A 22399-nucleotide genomic window follows, 5' to 3' on the forward strand; every position below is an offset into this window, starting at 1 on the left:
CACCAGCATGTAACTAGAGTTACTCTGAAATCCATATCACAGCTTATTTTTGGCAAGCGGCGATTTCTTCAACCCATGTTTTCCAAGGGAAAAAAGGACATGAAATGTTTCCAAAAGTTTCTTACAATCTTTAGATAACCTACTGCTCAACAACTGCATCCTCCAAGTCAACACATCAAGAATCCTTCAATCACAAACACTTAAGGTGAGAAAACGGTGTCTATCCATGCGGGAGAGGGACACGTTATCCATGCTTATGAAGACAGCCTGGATATCGGCTACTGAAAAACTGTGAATGCATCTTCCTTTTTCTACTTTCCAAAATTTTTGTGAGGTGATACTTATTTCTATGTTTGTTTCTATTCTTTTTATTTTGTATTTTTTAGTAGGTACATCCTTATTATAAATCTACTGTAGAACCAATGTCCCATACAGGACTCCACATGCCACAGGAACCAAAAAGTCACATGCAGCGAAGATGAAGACACAGCAGACAACCTGTGTGGACACCACAGAGCCACCTGCCCAGGACACCAGTGGAGCCACAAGTGCAATTCAAAATGTTCTTAGTCATATTAATAAACATGGCCATGTGCGGTGGCTCATGCCTGTAATCCCAACACTTTGGGAGGCTGAGGCGGGCAGATTACCTGAGGTTGGGAGTTCAAGACCATCCCGGCCAACATCGTGAAACCCCATCTCTACTAAAAATACACAAATTAGCCAGGTATGGTGGCATGCATCTGTAGTCCCAGCCACTCAGGAGGTTGAGGCAGAAGAATCATTTGAACCTGGGAGGCAGAGGCTGCAGTGAGCTGAGAATGTGCCACTGCACTCCAGTCCAGGCAACAGAGTGAGTCTCCATCTCAGGGGGAAAAAAAATTGTTCTTAGTCACATTAATAAAAGTAAACACACACACACACACACACACACACACACACACACAGATAAAATTAATTGTAATAATGGCTGGGTGCAGGGGCTCATGCCTGTAATCCCAGCACTTTGGGAGGCCAAGGTGGGCAGATTACTTGAGATCAGGAGTTCGACACCAGCCTGGCCAACGTGGTGAAACTCTTGTCTCTACAAAAATACAAAAATCAGCCAGGCGTGGTGGTGTACATCCATAGTCCCAGCTGCTCGGGAGGCTGAAGCAGAAGAATTACTTGAACCCAAGAGGCGGAGGTTGCAGTGAGCCAAGATTGCACCACTGCACTCTGGCCTGGGCAACAGAGCAAGACTCCATCTCAAAAATAAAAAATAATTTTAATAATGTATCATACTTATCCCAAGAGATTGAAAATATTACCATTTCAACATGAAATATAAGAAAAATGATTGAGATATTTTACATAGGTTATTTCATATTAAGTCCTCAAAAACCATCAGCATAGCTTACATATGTAGCACATTTCAATTTGCAGTGAAATTTGCATTGAAAATATCTGATCTGCACTTAGACTCATAAAATATATAGTTGACAAAGGAGACTCACGTGGCCAAGTGACATTCTTAAATGCTTTCTAATAACAGAATCAAGTTTTTAAACCTGCATTTTAATTAATAAAAATTAGATGAAATATTCAGTGTCTCAGCTACGACGGACACACTTCAAGTGCTGATCGGCAAACGGTGTGAGTGCCGGCCAGACTAGCCAACGCAGGCTACACCACTGCAGCTGAAACAGGCCAGTCTCTCTGCGCACGGGAACAGTCTGGGCAAGCAGGAGATGGGAAACGGGCGCTGCCCTCGTGAGAACAAAGGACCCACAACAGGAACCCTGCACTCACCCCCTGCCAAAGACACCAACAGCCCACGACGCAGCCTCCTCACAAAAGGGAGAGGCATTCAAGAACTTAGAAAATCACCTCTTCCTGGAAAATGCTCACTTTAAAACTTTGCACGTAACTTTACACTTTAATTACAAGGTTTTTAACATCCATTTTCTCATGTCTTCTGAACTCTGTGAAAGTAAACACAGCTTTTATTCTTACTCCTATAGTTACTGTGTTAGAAGTTCACCTATGTGAACAAGCTGTTGCAACTGAAATTTTCTGAGAACAAATCTCCAGCTCTTTCCATTAACACAAACTATTAAGTTTAGTTCTCTAATTTCCATTGCTTAAAGGCCAGAATGTGTGAAATATGCATTATCAGATTAGAAAAACAAAACACCAGAAAAATATTTTGCAAAATAGCATTTGCTAAACTCTATGATAGAAACTAGCTCTAAAACTTCCTGTTTCAAAATTTCACTGTGTGTCCACTAAGTTAGTTTTTCTGGCTGTGGACAGCAGGCCCACCGCACGCCGCAGGCCCACCGCACGCCGCAGGCCCACCGCACACTGCAGATGCACCCCATGACACAGGCCCGCCGCACGCCGCAGGCCCACCCCACACCACAGGCCCACCCCACGACACAGGCCCACCCCACGACACAGGCCCACCCCACGCCGCAAACGCACCCCACGCCGCAGGCCCCCCGCACGCCGCAGGCCCACCCCACGCCGCAGATGCACCATGCCCCCCATGAACAGGCCAGCTGAGAGCTGCGGCCACTGCCCAGGGCTCCCTGCTCTGTGCTCAGCTGCCTGATCCAACCTGCCAGGGCTCTGCTTTCTATATGTGTAGAAACAAAAAACCAGGAGCATGATGTGACAAAAAGCAGATTTTTATTAAACAGAGGTACAAATGTGTTTCATTTTCTAATAAATCTCTTTCACAAATCACCTTGTTTTTTCGCTCTTCTTGAATGATCATTTTAGACAACACTGTCTGACTGTTTTGGCTTCTGCCAAAGTTAGTCTCTGTTCACAGGCTGAGTCTGACTTCTTCCCACCTCCTCCTAGTCGGGCCTTCCAAAACAATGCTCACCATTCTTTCACATTGACTTTGGTTTTGAAAAGAAAAGTTATCTTACAAAGTAGTATGTATAACTCTGTAATATATGAAGTGAGGCAATGATACAACCAGTTTTAAAAATAACCTTCCATGATGATTTTCATTTACATCCACCTGCTTATTAGCAAGAATCTTTTTACAGGTTTACTGCACACCCAATTTCTCTTCTGGAAAAACTTTTGAACATCATCATGCCCTCCAACTTCTCCTCTCACCTATATTTAAAAGGGTCTGCTCTTTACCCTAAAATCTATACTAGGTAATTTTCAGAATATTCCTTCAATCATCAAACAAAGTTTTGAGATCCTCGTGCTGGATTTCACTATCTTAATATGAAAACCAATAATCACCTATTAAAATTCAATACAGGCCAGGCACAGTGGCTAACGCCTGTAATCCCAACATCTGGAGAGGCCAAGGCAGGTGGATCACCTGAGGTCAGGAGTTTGAGACCAGCCTGACCAATATGGTAAAACCCCATCTCTACTAAAAACACAAAAATCAGGCAGGTGTGTTTGCAGACACCTCTAGTCCCAGCTACTCGGGAGGCTGAGGCAGGAGAATAGCTTGAACCCAGGAGGTGGAGGTTGCAGTGAGCCAAGATCGTTGACACTGCACTCCAGCCTGGACGATAGAGAGAGACTCCGTCACAAAAAAAAAAAAAAAAAAAGTTAGTAAGTAAAATAAAGAGGCCAGGCGTGGTGGCTAATGCCTATAATCCGAACATTTTGGGAGGCCAAGGTGGGTGGATCACCTGAGGTCGGGAGTTCAAGACCAGCCTGACCAACATGAAGAAACCCCATCTCTACTAAAACTACAAAATTAGTGGGGCGTGGCGGCGCACGCCCGTAATCCCAGCTGCTCGAGAGGCTGAGGCAGGAGAATTACTTGAACCTGGGAGGCGGAGGTTGCGGTGAGTCAAGATCGCGCCACCGCACTCTGGCCTGGGCAACAAGAGCAAAACTCTGTCTCAAAAATACAAAAAAAAGTAAATAAATAAAACACAATACAATACAGCTAATACGATTTACCTAAGACGCTGTTGTATGAGCTGAACCAGAGGCAAACACTGTTTGCCAGAAGACTCACAGATCCCCGTGTTAATAAGGTCTTTATCCAATGGAGTCCTGCTTCTATGAAATGCTGAGGCATTTGCTTCCTGTTCATCAATTTCTTTTTCCTTCTGTGCTTCTTTCTTGGCTTCAATATCCTGTAATTCATAAACAGAAATTGTTTACAAGTGATCTCATTAGCAGGTGTGAAGACACACAGGCTGGCTGAGCCCTGACCCCAATGCCAAGCTATCCCAGCCTCTGTGGCTGCCGCACACACCTACCCACAGGCCTCCACCTGCCCTGTTGGAAACCCCAACTCAGTTGTGCAGTTTCAAACAGTGTCTTCTGTTTACAGATCCAAGGTCCAGGCTGCCTCTGCTGATGCTCTCCAGCCTCCTTCTGTGAAGTCCCTAAAATCCTTAACCCTGCATACTGGCTCTCACAAAACCCAATGTGATCTGCCCCACACATGCAGCATCCAGCTGCTCTGCAAGGACAAGAAGGAGCTAGAATTCTCACACACAGAAGTCCTGGTTCAAATGTAAATGGCAGAGCCACTTGGGGAAACTATGAACACACACTGACCCCAGAACCTAACAAATTCCACTCCAAGTATTTACCCAAAGGGAGGACATATGTTCACTAAAGTACTTGTTCACAGCACAATCGTGGCAGCTCTACACGGCCAAAAACAAGAAAGCCTGGACGTGGTGGCTCACGCTTGTAATCCCAACACTTTGGGAGGCCAAGGTGGGGGGATCCCGAGCCCAGGAGTTGGAGACCAGCCTGTGAAACACAGTAACACCTTGTCTCTATAAAAAAAATCAAAAAACTAGCCCGGCATGGTGACATGCCTGTGGTCCCTGCAACATAGGAGGCTGAGGTGGGAGGATCCTGTGAGCCTAGGAGGACAAGGCTGCAGTGAGCCAAGATCAGGTCACTGTATACAGCCTGGGTGACAGAGCAAGACCCTGTCTCAAAAAAAAAAAAAAAAAAAAACAAAAACCAAAAACAATGTAATGTCCTTCAATAGGAGAATGAACTAACAAAGAGTACTACACCCAGAAAATGGAAAACTTCCCAATAATAAAAACGAAGTCACAATAGACACATCAGTGAGTGAATCTGAAAATCATTCTCCAAGGCCAGGCAGGAACGAGTGCATACTATACAGTTATATTGCTGCGACACTCAGAGCAGGCGAAACGCATCTCATCTGAGGGCAGGGGAGTATCCTGGCTGCAAGTGCCAAGGGCACAGGGATCTTTCCGAGTGACGGGAATGGTCTACCTGAGTAACAGGTTATCTGTTAACTTCACTGAAACAGGCAACATGCAGTATTTCATCACAATTAAATCACCTCAATAATTTTTAAAATTAGCACATAAAAGAATTTTAATTTAAGAAAATACTTGGATATGATAAAAGTTGAGTGTTTTACTGTGTTCTGTTATTCTTCACATGTGTGAGTGTGGTATTTCCGATCTCAGCGCACCACCAGGTCACGTGTGCCTCCAAGGCCATACCTGGATCTCCGCAGTAATGGCTGCGTGTAAGGCTGACTCCAACCCTCCAGCAGCCATCAAGCTGCCCACCAGAAGATCAATCATGAATCGACGACCTGGACTTATGTTCACTTCATTGCCTGAAACTGAACTAGAAAGTGTGTGCCAATTTGAGTGAAACGCCATCCCCTCCCAGCACCCTGACCCATGCCGTCTCCTGTTCCTTCCCCGAGCCCACCTGCGCAGGGCAGGAGAGCAGAGAGCGCCCGGGCCTGCTTCTCGGCAGTGGGCAGCAGCACGGACCGGCCGCTCTGCAGCATGGCCTGGGAGGCTGAATGCACGGTGCTCAGCACGCCTGTGCTGCTGGCCAGGGTCACCACCGTCTGCTTCAGGCTGTTCAGGAGGACGCTGCCCAGACCTAAACCAAGGAATTCCGGGTGAACCTGGTGACTAATGGCAGCATGCAACTGAAAGGAGAAAAACAATTTTCACTTAGAACCCCTAAAAATGAGTGAATTTCAAAGTCTTATTAAACACCGAATAAAACTCAATTTGAAGTATTATTTAAATAGACAAAATAACTTCTCAGCTTATGTATTTTTAAAAACTGGACTAAAAAAACTCTTACCCACAATAGTTGAAGTATTTTCTAGGGGAATTTTTGTAACCCCACTATGAACACATACATGGAAAAGCTCAAGATCAGCAGAAGAGCTAAACAACTAGCAACAGCAACCTCCACCCCACCCCAACCATCTGCACCAAACACAAATAATGGCTACAATGTAACCACAAAAGCTGCCACAGGCGGTGGCTCATGCCTGTAATCCCAGCACTTTGGGAGGCCAAGGTGGGAAGATTACTTGAGATCAGGAGTTCAAGACCAGCCTGGCCAACATGATGAAACCCCATCTCTATAAAAAAATCAGCCAGGTGTGATGGTACACACCTGTAGTCCCAGCTACTTGGGAGGCTGAGGCAGGAGAATCACTTGAACCTGGCAGGCCAAGACTGCACCACTGCATTCCAGCTAGGGTGACAAAGTGACACTCTGTCTTAAAAAAAAAAAAAAGCTGCTAAAAATTAGATTGCGGAGCTGAGAGTACACAAGGAAACTCCTCAAGTGCAAAACCGAAATTCACATGGGCACACACAGCAGGAATCAAGAGGTTCCGGGCTCTGAAAGCAGAGCCAAGCCGCCAGGCTTCAGCACAACCTCCCACACGGGAATGCACACAACAACCCACTGAACCCGAGCTTCCTGCAGAAGGCTGGGAGCCACTCAGGATCACCTGCCTGCCAGCCAACCACAGCCAGGGGGCAACGCACTGCCCGTCCCAGGCTCTGGGTAGCAAGAGGCCCCACGAGAAATGAGAGACCCGGCCCTGCCCTGGGAGTAGAAGTGAAATCAAAAGCACACCACTCATCTAGGTATAGATATCACAGGTCAGGAAATGACCACCGACACTCACCTAGAGTCTGTGAAACCTACAGAACCCTCAGGACCCCGGAGAGGCAAATGCAAAACCATATGCTGGGACACCTCGACAGCCTAAGACATACACGAGGCCACGCCCCACAGCACCGACCAGAACAGAAACATCACTGAAAACCAGGAGGGGCAGCAAACACCTGGGGTGCACCCACGCAAATGCCAGGATGCCACAGGTATGGTGATAAACGCGTGCTACAGAGGACTAGAGAAGCACACTTCAGACCTCTGCTCAGTTCATTACTGCAACTAAACACTACACTCAGTTCTGTACATTCTAGAAGCAGGGCAAAAAGGGGAGGGGCTGGAAGAGGGACATGACGGGTTGTTACACAGAAACCACTGTAATAAAAGGGAAAAATTACTATGTCGAGAAAACTGTGGTTCCTGTCATTAAGTTAGAGGGTTTTATTACAAAGACAAAAGATGATGATCAAACACTTCAGCTTTAGTTTTGCCAGGGAGGAAGACTTTTGCAGCTTTTATTTTGACCGTAACCATAACCTTCATGGTGAGGAAAGGAAGGTATTGCTTTGGGAGCCGAGCTTACTGAGTAGATCAAGCTTGTCCAACCCATGGCCTGAGGGCAGCACGGGGCCCAGGACGGCTTTGAATGCGGCCCAAAGTAAAATTTCTTAAAACATCATGAGATATTTTTGGGATTTTTTTCTAAGCTCATCAGCTATCGTTAGTGTATTTTATGTGTAGCCCAAGACAATTCTTCTTCCAGTGTGGCCCAGGGAAACCAAAGACCGGACCCTCTTGGTGCAGGGTTTTCACAGTACAGAGGAGAGACAGGCCAGCACTGGTGTCTCAGCTGAGCGCTGTCTCTCTCCATCACCTGTGATCTCACCCAGTCATTTCTCCACAAGCAACAACAGTAAAACAGTAACAATGCCAACAAACTAATGATTCTAGCAAAAATAACACAATCCATACACACTCTTCCTGCATGCCGAGGCTGACTTCCAGGACAAACATAAAATAAACAGATCAAGTTTTTTAAGCCTTGCGTCCATTATTAGTGCATTACAATCTTACTTTAAAATACTTCACCCAACAGGCCTTCAAAATACATAAACCTTCTTACAAATTGCTAAGAAACTTATAAAAGGAGCAAGAGGAAGGGAAATCACAAATACCTGAAGTCGTGGAAGATTCAGCGTTGCCACGGCCATGCACTCTTTCTCATGGGGCGGCGGCCAGTCCGCAGAGCCGTCCATCCCCTCACTCACCTGCTGCAGCAGGAGATCCAGCTGCTGAAAAGTCACTGAGCAAATGTCCACCCCCAAAGGGACACGGAGGCCAATGGACCACTCAGAACACGATGACCAAGCGCAGCTCTAAGAGGAAACACGCAACAATCTAAAATGAATCTCCAGATGCAGCTGCTGGTCTGTTCCACAGGAGCCACCAGCGTGTGTGATGGAGCTGCCTTATGTTATTACCTATCATCCCTCTAACTGCCCAGTCAAAAAGCATTCATGGGTGTCTAGCTCACACACTATCAGCTTCCAATTTTCGCGCCCATTTCACTAGCCCCATCTCACTTGGCCATACCTAAAAAAGTAAAAACATTTAAAAAAATTTTTTCACTCTCAAAATGATTAATGCACATTAATGGATGGCAGTGAGGCTCTCCATCCACTTGAAGTGGTATAACAGCAACTCTAACTGGACAATGAATTGTTAAGACACATATAACACACACACTCCCTTTCATAGTGAGAGAACAAGTAATCGGCAAAAATCTAGGAGAACTGTAGAACACCATCAATAAACTGGATCTAATTTATAGAACACTTCACCCAACAACAGCAAAATACATATACTTTTTTCCTTTTTTGAGACAGAGTCTCACTCTGTTGTCCAGGCTAGAGTGCAGTGGTGCAATCTCAGCCCACTGCAAGCTCTGCCTCCCGGGTTCACGCCATCCTCCTACCTCAGCCTCCTGAGTAGCTGGGACTACAGGTGCTCGCCACCATGCCTGGCTAATTTTTTTTTGTATTTTTAGTAGAGACGGGGTTTCACCATGTTAGCCAGGATGATCTTGATCTCCTGACCTCGTGATCCACCTGCCTCAGCCTCCCAAAGCGCTGGGATTACAGGCGTGAGCCACCGTGCCCGGCCATACATATACTTTACATATACTTTTATTTTATTTTATTTTATTTGAGATGGAGTCTAGCTCTGTCGCCCAGGCTGGAGTGCAGTCGCGCGATCTCAGTTCACTGCAAGCTCCGCCTCCCGGGCTCAAGCCATTCTCCTGCCTCAGCCTCCCAAGTAGCTGGGACTACAGGCGCCCGCCATCACGCCCAGGTAATTTTTTTTGTATTTTTAGTAGAGACGGAGTTTCACCGTGTTAGCCAGGATGGTCTCGATCTCCTGACCTCGTGATCTGCCCGCCTCGGCCTCCCAAAGTGCTGGACCATACACATACTTTTTAAGCACAAACAGACCACACATATACTTTTTATACGTATATGTATACATATATGTATACATATATGTATACATATATGTATATACAGACCATACATACACAGACCATACATGTACTTTTTAAGCACATACAGAATGTTCACTAAGAGAGAACATATCCTGACACATAAGTCTTAACAAATTTAAAAGAAATGAAATCATATGCAGTTTGTTCTCCAATCACAATGGTATTAAACTAGAAATCATTAATAGAACAATCTGCAAACACTTCTAAATAAAACAACATACTTAATAATCCATGTGTCAGGCCAGGCACAGTGGCTCATGCGTGTAATCCCAACACTGTGGGAGGCCAAGTTGGGGGGATCACCTGAGGCCAGGAGTTGAAGATCAGCCTGGCCAACATGGAGAAACCCCATCTCTACTGAAAATACAAAACAATTAGCCAGGCATGGTGGCGGGTGCCTGTAGTCCCACCTAATCAGGAGGCTGAGGCAGGAGAATCGCTTGAACCCAGGAGACAGAGATTGCAGTGAGCCGAGATCATGCCATTGCACTCCAGCCTGGGCAACAACAGTGAAACTCTGTATTGAAGAAAAATAATAATAATGATAATAATCCATGGGTCAAAGAACAATTCTCAAAAGAAATTAGAAAATACTTTGAACATAAATGAAAACGCATCAAAATTTGTGGGTTTAATTAAAGCACTGCTTAGAGGAAAATTTATAGCATCAAATCATTATATATTACAAAAAAGATAGGTCTAAATCAGCAATCTAACTTTCCACCTTAAGAAACTAAAAAAGAGCAAAGTGAACACAAAACAAGCCAAAGGGACAAATGACAAGATAAAAGCAGAAAACCAATGAGATTGAAAGCAAAAAAACAAGCCAAAAATTAATGAAACTTACAGATTGTTCTTTGAAAAGATCAACAAAATTGAAAAACTCTAGCAAAACTGACAAAGAAAAAAACAGAAAAGACACAAATTATCAGTATCAGGAATGAATGAAGGGACATCACTGCAGGCCCCACAGAATTCAGATGATTAGCAAGAGAATGCTAAGGAAAACTTGACATGTAAAAATCAGACAACTTAGATGAAATAAAGCAATGTCTGAGTGCCACAAACCAGGAAAATCCTCCTAGAAACAAACAGGTCACCTCAATAGTTCTATACCTGTTAAATAAATTGAATTTGCAAAATCTTTTCTTTTTTTTTTTGAGCCGGAGTCTCACTCTGTCACCCAGGCTGGAGTGCATTGGTGCAATCTCAGCTCTCTGCAATCTCCGCCTCCCAGGTTCAAGTGATTCTCCTGCCTCAGCCTCCTGAGTAGCTGGGATTACAGGCACACGCCACCAAGCTCGACTAATTTTTTGTATTTTTAGTAGAAACGAGGTTTCAACATGTTAGCCAGGCTGGTCTCAAACTCCTGACCTCTGGTGATCCACCTGCCTTGGCCTCCCAACGTGCTGGGATTATAGGCGTGAGCCACCGCGCCCGGCGTATAATCTTTTAGAAAGAAATCTCAGGTTCAGATGGATTCAAAAACATTTAAAGAAGAAGTAACACTAATTCTACACAATCCCTTATAGAAAATGGAAAAGGAGGGAACACATGCCAATACTTTGTATAAGGTCAGCTTTCCCCTGACAGAAAGTCAGACGAGATAGTATAATACAAAGAAAGAAAACTGCAAACCAACATCCCTGATGAGCATCAACAGAAAAATCCTCAAAAACGTGTTACCAAGTCAAATTTAGCAATACAGAAACAGAATAGGGCTGGGCGCGGTGGCTCACGCCTATAATCATAGGAATTTGGGATGCCAAGGAGGGTGGATCACTTGAGGTCAGGAGTTGGAGACCAGGCTGGCCAACATGGTGAAACCCCATCTCTATTAAAAACAAACAAACAAACAAACAAACAAACAAAATTAGCCAGGTGTGATGGTGCACACCTCTAATCCCAGCTACTCAGGAAGCTGAGGCAGGAGAATTGCTTGAACCCAGGATGCAGAGGTTGCAGAGAGCTGAGATTGCACCAATGCACTCCAGCCTGGGTGAGATTCTGTCTCAAAACAAAAAAAATAGAGTAGTAAATTGTGGCCAAGTGATCCCTATCCCAGTAACACAAGGCTTGGTCAGTATTTAAAAATCAGGCTGGTATAGTGTCTCACACCTGTAATCCCAGCACTTTGGGAGGCCAAGGCAGGCAGATCACTTGAGCTCAGGATTTCAAGACCAGCCTGGGCAACATAGTGAAACTCCATCTCTAAAAAAGAAAAAAAAAAAGTTTAAGAAAAAGAAAGTAAAAATCATCAATGTAATACACCACACTAACACACTAAAGAAGGAAAACTGCATGACCATTTCATTTGGATTGAAAGCATTTAACAAATTTTAACACCCATTCAGGATTTTTCAAAAGCTTCTAAAAGGGGGAATTAAGGCCGGGCATGGTGGCTCACACCTGTAATCTCAGCACTTTGGGAGGCCGAGGCAGGCAGATCACAAGGTCAGGAGATCGAGAGCATCCTGGCTAACACGGTGAAACCCCGTCTCTACTAAAAATACAGAAAGGTAGCTGAGCACGGTGGCAGGTGCCTGTAGTCCCAGCTACTCGGGAGGCTGAGGCAGGAGAACGGCGTGAACCCAGGAGGCGGAGTTTGCAGTGAGCCGAGATCACGCCAGCGCACGCCAGCCTGGGCATAGAGCGAGACTCCGTCTCAAAAAAAAAAAAAAAAAAAAAAAATTGGGGGGGAATTAAAGAAACTGCCTTAATCTGGTAATAAGGCACCTATATAAATATGCGCAGCTAACATCACAGTTGATGGTGAAAGACTGAACTGCTTTCCCCTACAGTCAGGAGCAAGGCAGGGCACCCACTGTCACCTCTCCTATTCAGCTTCACACTGCAAGTCCTGGCCAGGGCAATCAGGCCGGGAAAAATACATAAAAGGCAAGCAGACTGGAAAGGAAGAAATGAAACTGCCCCTCTATACAGATAGCATTTAATTGTCCATGAAGAAAACCCAAGGAAACTACAATGAAGCTCATAATAAATGAGTTTAGCACTACTGCAGGACACAAGAACAACAAACAAAACTCAGTGGTATTTCCTATATACTGGTAATGAACAACTGGAAACCAAAATCCTCCAAAATACCAAATCAAGCTCTATATTCAGTACCTGGGCAGGCCCACAGGTAACTCCCACTATGTGTTTGGCGTCGAGTCCTGGCAATGCTGCAGGTTCTGGCTTGGTCACGCGCAAGGTGTCAAAGTGCTGGCACTGGTCGTTGCTCCTCCAGCTGCGGACCTCGCTGTCCTCAGTCAGAGCCAGGCAGTGGGTGGAGCCTGCAGCCACATCAATCACCTTCTTCCCTACAAGGAAAGAGGGATGCAGATGCAGCTTCAAGCCTATGACCTGAATGGCCTAGAAAGATATTTCCACTAGGCCATTCAGGTCAGAAAGCTTTTAATATTAACTTCTTGAGGATAATCTGTTGCTTTAATATTAAGCACAATCATTTGCTTTGGGTGTGTTATTAAAACTCCTGTATTTTGTCAGCTACAATTTGTTAGGACCCACAGCCTACAAACATCATAATGCTGGGATACGAAATGGATCTGTTCTTTTTTCTCCTCCTCATTCAGATTTTCATTCCGAAAGAAACAAGGTGCTTTTAATTAACCATTAGATCACATTCTCCCATCCCAGATACAACAATGCACAGCACACTCTTCACTGAGGAAGGCTTCCTAAGAAGAAATCTATTGTTCTCTCAGAGTTAGGAGATATCACTATTTAAAACGTTGTTTCTATTTAAACACTCAGCAAAATATTCTATTTTTCTTTCCTGGTAAATCTAACATGACCAACACAAAGGGTGTTTCACAGAAATGTCAACATATAAAATAATTCAGCTGAAAAAACACACTGCAGTAAGGGGAACAATTCTATCCTAGGAGCTTACCATAAGTTAACATCAGCAACAACAAAAGGTGTTTTCAACAGTAATTTAAATACCCTCAAAGTAAACGATTTCTGTATCTAATAATTGTCATAGCTTTCCTATACTAATGGAGGTGAATATAAACAAGAAGGCAAGTGAAATTCAAATACCATTCAATGACACAGTAAACTTCTTACTCTGCAACTTATCTCAGAAGCCTAGAAAATAATAAATACCATATGGGCACACAAAACTCTTAGACATCAAGATATTAACATGCTTCAAAATAAAACTAATGGAGAAAGGAACTGGCAAGTCTTAGTTAAAAGTCCCACTTCCAAACACACTTGGTAAAGAAGCAAACACACAAAGAATGTATATAGTAACCAGGACATAACGAACTACAGCCCCCCATAGAACGCAGCCCAAAGCCTGCTTCTGTGAAGACACTGGTGTTGGAACACAGTCAGGTCCACCTGCTTCAAATACAATCTGGCCCTTTAAGAAAAAGGCTGCCCACCCTGAGAGAACCCTAAAGAGTCGATCTGATGTACCTACCTCTCACTGCCTTTTCCCTTCTTCCCTACTTTCTTGTCAACTTGCCTGCCCTTCGCCAGTTCTCGACTAGGATGAAGACTATCTCCCAACCACTAGGCCAGATGGTACGGAAAAGTCCAGTTTTACCTTAGAAAAATCCCTCCATCATCATAGTTTTGATGGCCCCCACCCCAACTTCCTGCAGCATAACATCCCTAGTAAGAACACCACAGAAGAATCTCAGGGTCTTCTTGTGGAGGCTCCCATCATCTCTGCCCGCGCTGGCAGCCCACATTGAAGGCGCTGGCACTCATATCTACATACCTTGGCTTCCATCTGTTCCCTCCAACTACAATGCATGCTGGACACCTTTGCAACTGAGCAAGCAGGAATCACCCATCAAGGATGAGTTCACATGAGAGCGACCCAGGTGGACCCAATCCCACCTCCCAATGTGGCCCCACAGCACAATGCACACTCACGGTCCTCAGTGTGCCTGCAGTACAAGTACAGGTGACCTCACCACACAGAAGGAACCCTTACTGAGTCCAGCCTGCTGAGTGAGGAATGCGTGCCTGCCACAGAAAGTGCCAATGTTTGTAAAACTCAATGGGTTTAAATTAAATTTGGTAAGAGTAACTCAAAGTCATTTTTTAATAGAGACACACCCACTTTCCTCTTAGTATCAATACCTACACCAAGCTGGCAGTAAAAGTTTCTAATGACAGTCCATTCATGGAATGTGAGGTTAAGAACATTAAACCTGCAAACTTTAAAACATTACTAAAGAAACTGTCCTGAAGGGTTTTAAAAGTTTACATTTGCACTCACCTTGCAAGCCTTCTAAGAGTTTTGGATAACGAACATATTCCTCTGTTCTGTGTCCAAGTCTCTGGTTGTCACCTTTTCCCCATGAATAAACTTGGCCACTTTTCATCAAAGCAATGGAAAACTGACTTCCACAGCGGACTTTGACCACATCCAAGTCTTGAAGCTTTTCAATCAGCTTTGGGGTTTTGCAGCCATCACTACCACCTCTGCCCAATTTCCCATAGTCACCATCTCCCCAAGACCACACTTGCCATAAAAAATACAAATGCATTTAAATAACAACAACTCTGCATTTTAATGAAAAATTTTAAATGACTGAAAATAATATAATGAAAAATGCACACTAATCTAGACCACCCATGTGCATAGTTAACACTACAAGGGTGGCTACTGAGCAAATGAAATCTAGATGACACTTGAGGTTGATATAGAAACAATAAAGACAGGGAAAGCTGAGTTTTCTTTTTGTTTTCATTCCATGAAAAACAAAGTCCTGACTCTTACTAGCCTGGGCTCAATGTTCACTGCTTCACAGAACCAAAGGCCCACTGCCTCCGTAACACATAACTGGGGCCCGGCACACTGCAGACGCTTGCAGACCACCCTCCCATTTGCCTGCTGCTTCTGTTGCCACCGTGCGGACTGCTGGTCAACCGTACCACTGTATGTGTTCCCAACTGCATGTATCAGCATAGTTGATAAAATGCTCACATAGAGATGGTGGCAGCTGCGAACCATCTGACAGGCCCCAGGCAAACAAGCCCAGTAACCACCGGGGCCTCTCCACCAATGACACTGAGCCCCACACCCACTGGACGACAGGGTGGGCGGCTTCCTCCAGGGAAGCTGCCATGCATGTCCTCGAGGGCCTGTCGAAGGTGGCGAGAGCTCTACGTACCGTTCTCAGTGACAGCCAGGGTTTGAGCGTCCCCACTCCCACACGCCACATCGATGACCTTCAGTCCTTTAAGCCCAGCTACCAGCATCGGAATGGCCTCGTCCTCACTGGAGCCTTCAAACAGATAGGACGGCCGTTTATTAAGTCCTGTAAGAGGCCACCTCCTGCTGCATGCTCCCACTGATGCAGACCAGATGTACTGTGGCCCAGCCGGCCATAGTTCCCATGGCCCCAGGTGTGCAGCTCCCCCTCGGCAGTGACGGCTGCGCTGTAAGTGCTTCCGACAAGCGATGTGCACCACGTGCTTCCCGGCCTGCTTTCCAGAGAAGGCGGAGATCACCTTAGGCTCCTCCAGAGGCCTTGGGGAGGAAGGGAACAAACATGAACGCCTTTCTTCTTGGTGTTATTTCTTATTAGTGTTAGCAAAGGAAGTTCACTATCCAAATTTAGACCATCACAGCATCAGGCCAGTTTCACCTTCTAGGTACCTAATAAAATAAGAAAGACAGAATTCAAACACCTAACACATCCATGACTTTTTGTTCAGTTGGAACCCGATGCCAAGCATGGTATCCAGTAGAAATATAAAAACAGTGTTTGTTAAAGACTTGTACAATAGGCCAGGCATGGTGGCTCACGCCTATAATCCTAGCACTTTGGGTGGCCGAGGTGGGCGGATCACCTGAGGTCAGGAGTTTGAGACCAGCCTGGTTAACATGGTGAAACCCCATCTCTACTAAAAATACAAAATTAGTTGGGCATGGTAGCGGGTGCCTGTAATCCCAGCTACTTGGAAGGCTGAGGCAGGAGAATCGCTTGAATCCAGGAGGTGGAGGTTGCAGTGAGCTGAGATCATGCCATTGCACTCCAACTTGGGCAACAAGAGCAAAACTCCATCTCAAAAAAAAAAAAAAAAAAAAAAAAGGCTTGTACAATAAAGTCCATTGCAGCTTTATTCACAATGGCCCAAAACCACGGTCCATCTGCAACAGAAGGAATGACTTACCCACACACCAAACAACATGGCTGCATCTCAAGACATCATGCTAAGTGAAAGACGCCAGAAACAAAACACCATACACTGTATGGCTTTGTTTATATTAAATTATGGAAAAGACAAAATCGTAACAACAGAGGGCAGATCAGAGGTTGTCAGGAACTGGAGGTAGGAACGGGCATCGACTCGAATCCCCGGAAGTGACGGGAGCGCCCCATGTCTTGATGGCAGTGACCCAACTGCGTGCACTTGTCAAAACCACCCAACTCTACATCTGAAACTGTCATCTGGCTGTATGGAAGCCTCATAAAGCTGACTAACATTTGTATGTATTTGTTAAATGAATGGGGATGGAATGAAGCCAGCACTCTGCAATCTATACTTTACAAATGAAAAGTATGAGGCAGTGGGGATTAGGGTAGAGAAGTCTTACTAGTTGAAGAAATTGCAAAGTTAGCAAAATACCCTATTCTTAGGATCCAGAATATGTTCCTATGATGGATGACATTTTCTTGAGAATCTATAGAAGCCAGGCCTCTCCAACGACATGGTTTACTCACTTTGAGACCTACTAGTTTGCAAAATACACACACACAGTGGCACAGGCGCTCACAGGGACAGCCCAATGACTCTACTCAGTACAAACTCTCCCTTACTCAGCTTAAGTTTCAACTTCCCCAAAAGGTTATCTCCAGCTTCTGCCATCTGCACTCATCTCTCTTCCTTCCTTGAAGTCCTAGAATAAGGCCTAAGTTACTCATCCCAGCACTTACTCTCCACTGAGAATTGTTTTACTATGAAATATTTTATATAAAGTCAGTTATAAATACCATAAAGGAAGTAAGCAGATATACCACCCTGTCCTGCACCTCTACACCTTTCAAGTCCCATGTACCCCATGTCAATCCCAGCCTTTAGGATCCAGTGTGAGAGTAACAGCTATAAATTCCATGGAGATCAATCTTTTGTTTTTCACTCATTTTACATTTGTCTGAATCCCTTTCAACACTGTCAGGGTTGGGCTGTTCTGAGCTTGGCATACATGTACCACACAATGCGCATCACTCTGCTTTTCTCCCAGTTTGGGATCTTCCCAGCGGATGCTGTCAGCAATGATGACCTCAACTCCACCCTGTGGTGTGCATGGGCCATGCCCCCCAGGCTCCTCTCAAGGGACACAAGTGCAGTCATGACTTCGCTCATTTCAAGCTCTGCAACTGCCTGCTCCCTGCTCAGGGCTCTGGCCCACATGACATGGGCTTGCTGAGTTGGTATGCACACACGTCCTTCATTTAAACCTAATGCCAAAGTTCCACGCACAACAGCAAAGTACAAGAGGGTTCCCCATCACTCCATGGGGCTGTCAGACCTCCCAATTCTTACAGCCTGGCATTTATAATAACTTTGTTTTATCTCTGTTCTTTCACAATAAAAGGTTCCACCGAATAGGATAATATTAGGAAGAAACTGCTGACTTTTGTTCCTGTAAAAATAATATTATGGTTCAAGGAAAGGGTGACAACCTTATCTACGGGAGACAGGGTGAACTGTTTGTGAATGAAGGAACAGTGGTGTAGGATTTGTTTTGGCAAACTCCAGAGTGGCGATGCAGTTTGAGTAGATAAAAGGCTGGCCAAGGCTACACGGGGTGGAGAAGAGCCGAAAGGCCAATTCCTGTTGCCCTCCATGCATGGGCAGAGCTCCTAAGCCATCACCAAGGAGGGGGCATATCGTAGTGTCCTGCTCCACCCCAGCGCTACATGTCAGGGTAGCTGGAAAACACCTGGACACACTTCTGCACTCCATCCTGTTTAGGATATAGCAACATAAAAGAAGAGTGTGTCCCCTACAGAAATGAGCAATACATACACAGTGTCCCTGTGGCCCAGCCATCTGCCATCCCCACAGCCCCAGGAGTACACCTCTCCAGTGGCAGCCAAGGCTAGGTAATGGTGACCATCAGAATGGGCAGCAATTTTTACAATGTTTCTGGAGGCGAGGCCTTGGACCAGCTGTGGGACCTAAAAAAGGAAAAATACCAAGAAAAGTAGTCATCAGTCCAAGGAAAATGAAAGCAGCGCAGCTCTCCGTTATCATGTATCCCTGAGCAAAGCCTGCTCTAACTGGAAGTGGGGCATAAGTCCCTGGGGGCCATGGGGCCGGCTCTCCAGCCCTTCCCACCCAGCACCAACAGAACAGCGGGCAGCCTCCAAGTGCTCTGTGCCAAGACCAGAGCCGATGCAGGGGCAGGACAGGCTAGCCCCATGCCACAGAGACACACAGCCGACAGGGAGGAATACCTCGCTTTAATGAAAACATGCCACGTCCCAATTTGCCACTATCCCCATGAGGCCCATCTCCCTCATCTGTCACCTGTCTGGTCCCAAAGTCAAATGAGTTTACACGTGGAAATGAGTTTACAAATGGGAATCTCATGATTAGCAATGAGTTTCACTGTAAGGACTTCCTAATCTTCACAACCCAAATCTTGACAATATTACAACTGAGATCATTAAACATAATATACAATAAACAGAAGCTTATCAATCTTCAGAAATCAAATGGCTTAAAGAAACACCAGAGCTTGTGCATCTATAGTTCAGACCCTGCTCCACAAGGGAACACTGCAGGCGGTGCCCAGAACACTCACCAGTGTGTCACTATTGTAGGCCTGTGTGTACACGCGGCCATTGCGTGACAGCATCAGGAAGCGCTTCTCTGCACAGGCAATCTGTGTGACTCCCAGGTTGGCCAGGCCTTTGCACTGGATTGGACCAATCACATTGGCATAGTATTTCCATCCTATTAACACCCAACCTATGACCTCTTGCAATGATCCCTGCAAGATGAGAAAGTAAATGTTTTCTTTTACAACAGCAAAAAAAAAAAAAAAAAAAAAAAAAAAATGCTGGGAGTAGCACTGAGATATTATAAGCTAAAAAACAAAGCAAATAAAGAGAAAATATGCTGATTCAAAGCATCAAAATAGCTCGTACCATGCTGTATTACCTCATTTAACAGGTATGATGAAGCAACTGAACAGGTTATTTTTCCGTTTCCATTGCATTTCATTTTAACAGAGACCATTAAAAAGTAGTATAAATGGCCCTTAAATACTAATGTATTTTAAAATGCTCAAACTATATCAGGGTCACCATTTTGTGCTTTAACAGGCAAAATCCCAAAAGCCCACACACAAGGCTGGGAGACCAGCAGCCATATTGGTGGTGAGAGAAATCAAGTTGTACAGGAGCAATCTGGTGACAACCAGCCCACACTAGGTGCATCCCCACCTGTGCATGTGCACAGGCACACACGCATGCACCCATGGAGGACACATGTTCCAGGTCAAGCCTTGCAGTACTATTTGTGTTTTTGGTTGTTTTTGTTTGAGATGGAGTTTCACTCTTGTTGCCCAGCCTGGAGTGTGGTGGCGCGATCTTGGCTCACTGCAACCTCTGCCTCCCGGGTTCAAGCAATTCTTCTGCCTCAGCCTCCCGAGTAGCTGGGATTACAGGCATGTGCCACCACGCCCGGCTAATTTTTGTATTTTTTAGTAGAGACGGGGTTTCTCCAAATTGGCCAGGCTGGTCTCAAACTCCCAACCTCAGGTGATCCGCCCACCTCGGCCTCCCAAAGTGCTGGGATTACAGGCGTGAGCCACCACACCCGACCCTCAGCACTATTTGTATAGCAACACTGTGGCAATAAGCCCAAGTGTCCACCAATAAGAGACTCACTAAAGAAAGATACATAAAAGACACATCCACACACTGAAGACTAAGCTGCTTTATAAAAACAAAGAGCGACACTCTGATAAAGTACTCCAGTATATATGGTTAGTAAAAAAAAACAAGCAACACAAGTAATGCAACATGCTACCACTAGCGTACTCATTCCAGAGAACAAGGTTACAGAGGAGACTGAAAAGTCAGAGGCAGCAGGTGGGAAATGGCTGGAAGGCGTGGGCGGGGAAGCGACAGTGTGTCTCTGCCTAGGTTTGATTTTTGAACCATGTGACTGTATTCCTTTTTTTTTTTTAATGACTGTAAAACAAAATAAATACTCTTCATACTAGAAATAAAATCTTAGAAAAATCTGGATTCAAAACTAGGATTACTGTTATACACTGGCAAAGTTCACTACCATTCCCAAAGGCAGTTTTCTCATTGACATAATGAGATACAACAGCGTGCATGAGGTCCTCAGCAGGCTTGCACCCTACAGGTGCTCCACACATGCAAATCACTACTATTACCATTACTATTACATAACAGATATAATATATAATTATACTGTCACTGCTATAACCAGCATTACATACTAACACAGCCCGTGTTCAGAGTATAAAGAAGGCTGTGGAACCCCCTGCAGGTGGGAGGGCCTGGGGCTGTGGATAAAGGGGAGCTCTCTGGGGCTGTGCCACCTGAACCTGGAATGCGGGCCCCCAGGTTGGGTCCCCAGGCCTGTGTGCCTCAGCTTGCTCATCACTCACTCTCTACACGGATAATACTTTCAACAGCAAACATGTTTAAAAACCATAAGCCAGCTCCCCCCAACAATACCAGAAAAAACAAGTCTCCACATGGGCCCAGGATGAGAACCTAGAAGTGGTACTAGCTACAAAACACATGGAGAACACGGTTCTTGCACACACACCTTATGAGACGTCAGAGAGCTACACAGCGGAAGCATCTACAGGGCGTAGCCAGACGGTCTAAATGGGCCATGACAACAATCACCATTTGTCGCAGATCAATGGCAAGCTCGTTGTCTTGTGGAAGGGTGAGGTACCTCAGGAAACTCTCAATGGGGCTCAGAGGGCCACACAAAAGCTAGAAAGGAAAAGTAAACAAACATTCAGAAATGGTGGGAAAAATTAAAGTAACAATTAGCCTTTAATTATTTTTTTTATTTTGCTATAGACTCATTTGACCCATCAAATGACAATGTCGATGATACAGTTATACTATACAGCTATATATTTATGCAGCATATAAACTGACTGTACAAATGTCTAAATTTGCTGTATACATGTACACAACATTGACTGTGCATATATACATTTATGATACTACAGGTAAGTTGAATCCACACAGATTACTAGCACAACCAAACCACCCTACAGGCCTAGGACCCCCGGAGAAAGGCAGAACCACTTCTGTGGGAACCCAGCACAGCATCTCAAGCTGGCCTTGAAATCTAAAACCAAAAACTTTATTTCCATCTAAACGTTGCCCACTCTGGAGAACACCTACTTTCATTTGCATAATTCTAATTCTTCTAAAGGCAGAAGAGCCCTATTATCATTAAAGACTGCAAATAATAGAAAAACCAAAGCATGATATTGGAATGCCTAAGACTTTCCCAAAAAACCGGCAAAATCCAACTTGTACTTGACCTGTAAAGACCAGCAGTCCTGGAGGTTTAGGCCCAGGGCCCCACACGCCTGCTCCTCCCCCAGCTCGGTGTCCACACCTGTTAAGGGGGGAGCTGGTACTAAACAGAGTGACAGCTCAGGTGACACGCCCTGCACAGAGCCCAGTACATAGGAAGGGCCAACAAAGCAGGCCATTATTTTCATTGTTCTTTTCTGGTATTGATTTAAAAGTGCATGTTTCAAGCTTGGTTCTGTGCTGACAAGGAAGTCAGTGTTCACTGATCCGAGTCTTCTCCACAAACAAGTGGCCTCCCACACCTGTCTCATCTGACTCAATGCTGTTACTACCAAACACACACACACCAGAGAAAAATACTGCCGTGGACACGCACGCCAGT

General features: G+C 45.1%; 1 protein-coding gene and 1 long non-coding RNA gene across 14 annotated transcripts in view; both read right to left on the minus strand.

Moving 5' to 3' along the window:
- The window catches only part of LOC134737557 (E3 ubiquitin-protein ligase HERC2-like), a 61192-nt gene that overhangs the window by 12184 nt on the left and 26609 nt on the right, over positions 1-22399 (minus strand). For 8 of the 13 annotated variants that reach the window (XM_063653125.1, XM_063653126.1, XM_063653124.1 and 5 more), the window contains 10 exons: positions 21364-21456; positions 19272-19460; positions 18491-18642; positions 15625-15983; positions 12593-12786; positions 8097-8297; positions 5701-5929; positions 5484-5608; positions 3934-4112; positions 2657-2891 (listed from right to left, as the gene is read on the minus strand). In XM_063653125.1, coding sequence (XP_063509195.1) covers positions 2813-2891; positions 3934-4112; positions 5484-5608; positions 5701-5929; positions 8097-8297; positions 12593-12786; positions 15625-15983; positions 18491-18642; positions 19272-19460; positions 21364-21456 — 1800 coding nt within the window. In that variant the 3' untranslated portion in view covers positions 2657-2812. Of the gene's footprint in view, positions 1-2656; positions 5614-5700; positions 5930-8096; positions 8298-12592; positions 12787-15624; positions 15984-18490; positions 18643-19271; positions 19461-21280; positions 21457-22399 lie in introns of those variants that run through there. The other 5 variants (XM_063653133.1, XM_063653132.1, XM_063653127.1 and 2 more) reach the window with 4 other exon arrangements.
- Positions 13253-14825, minus strand: LOC134738366 (uncharacterized). The gene is made up of 2 exons (XR_010124048.1): positions 14727-14825; positions 13253-13576 (listed from the first exon to the last, which is right to left on the minus strand). It is a non-coding gene; the product is annotated as an uncharacterized LOC134738366 (long non-coding RNA).

Source organism: Pongo pygmaeus, chromosome 16, assembly GCF_028885625.2.
Source record: "Pongo pygmaeus isolate AG05252 chromosome 16, NHGRI_mPonPyg2-v2.0_pri, whole genome shotgun sequence".
Lineage (NCBI taxonomy): Eukaryota > Metazoa > Chordata > Mammalia > Primates > Hominidae > Pongo > Pongo pygmaeus.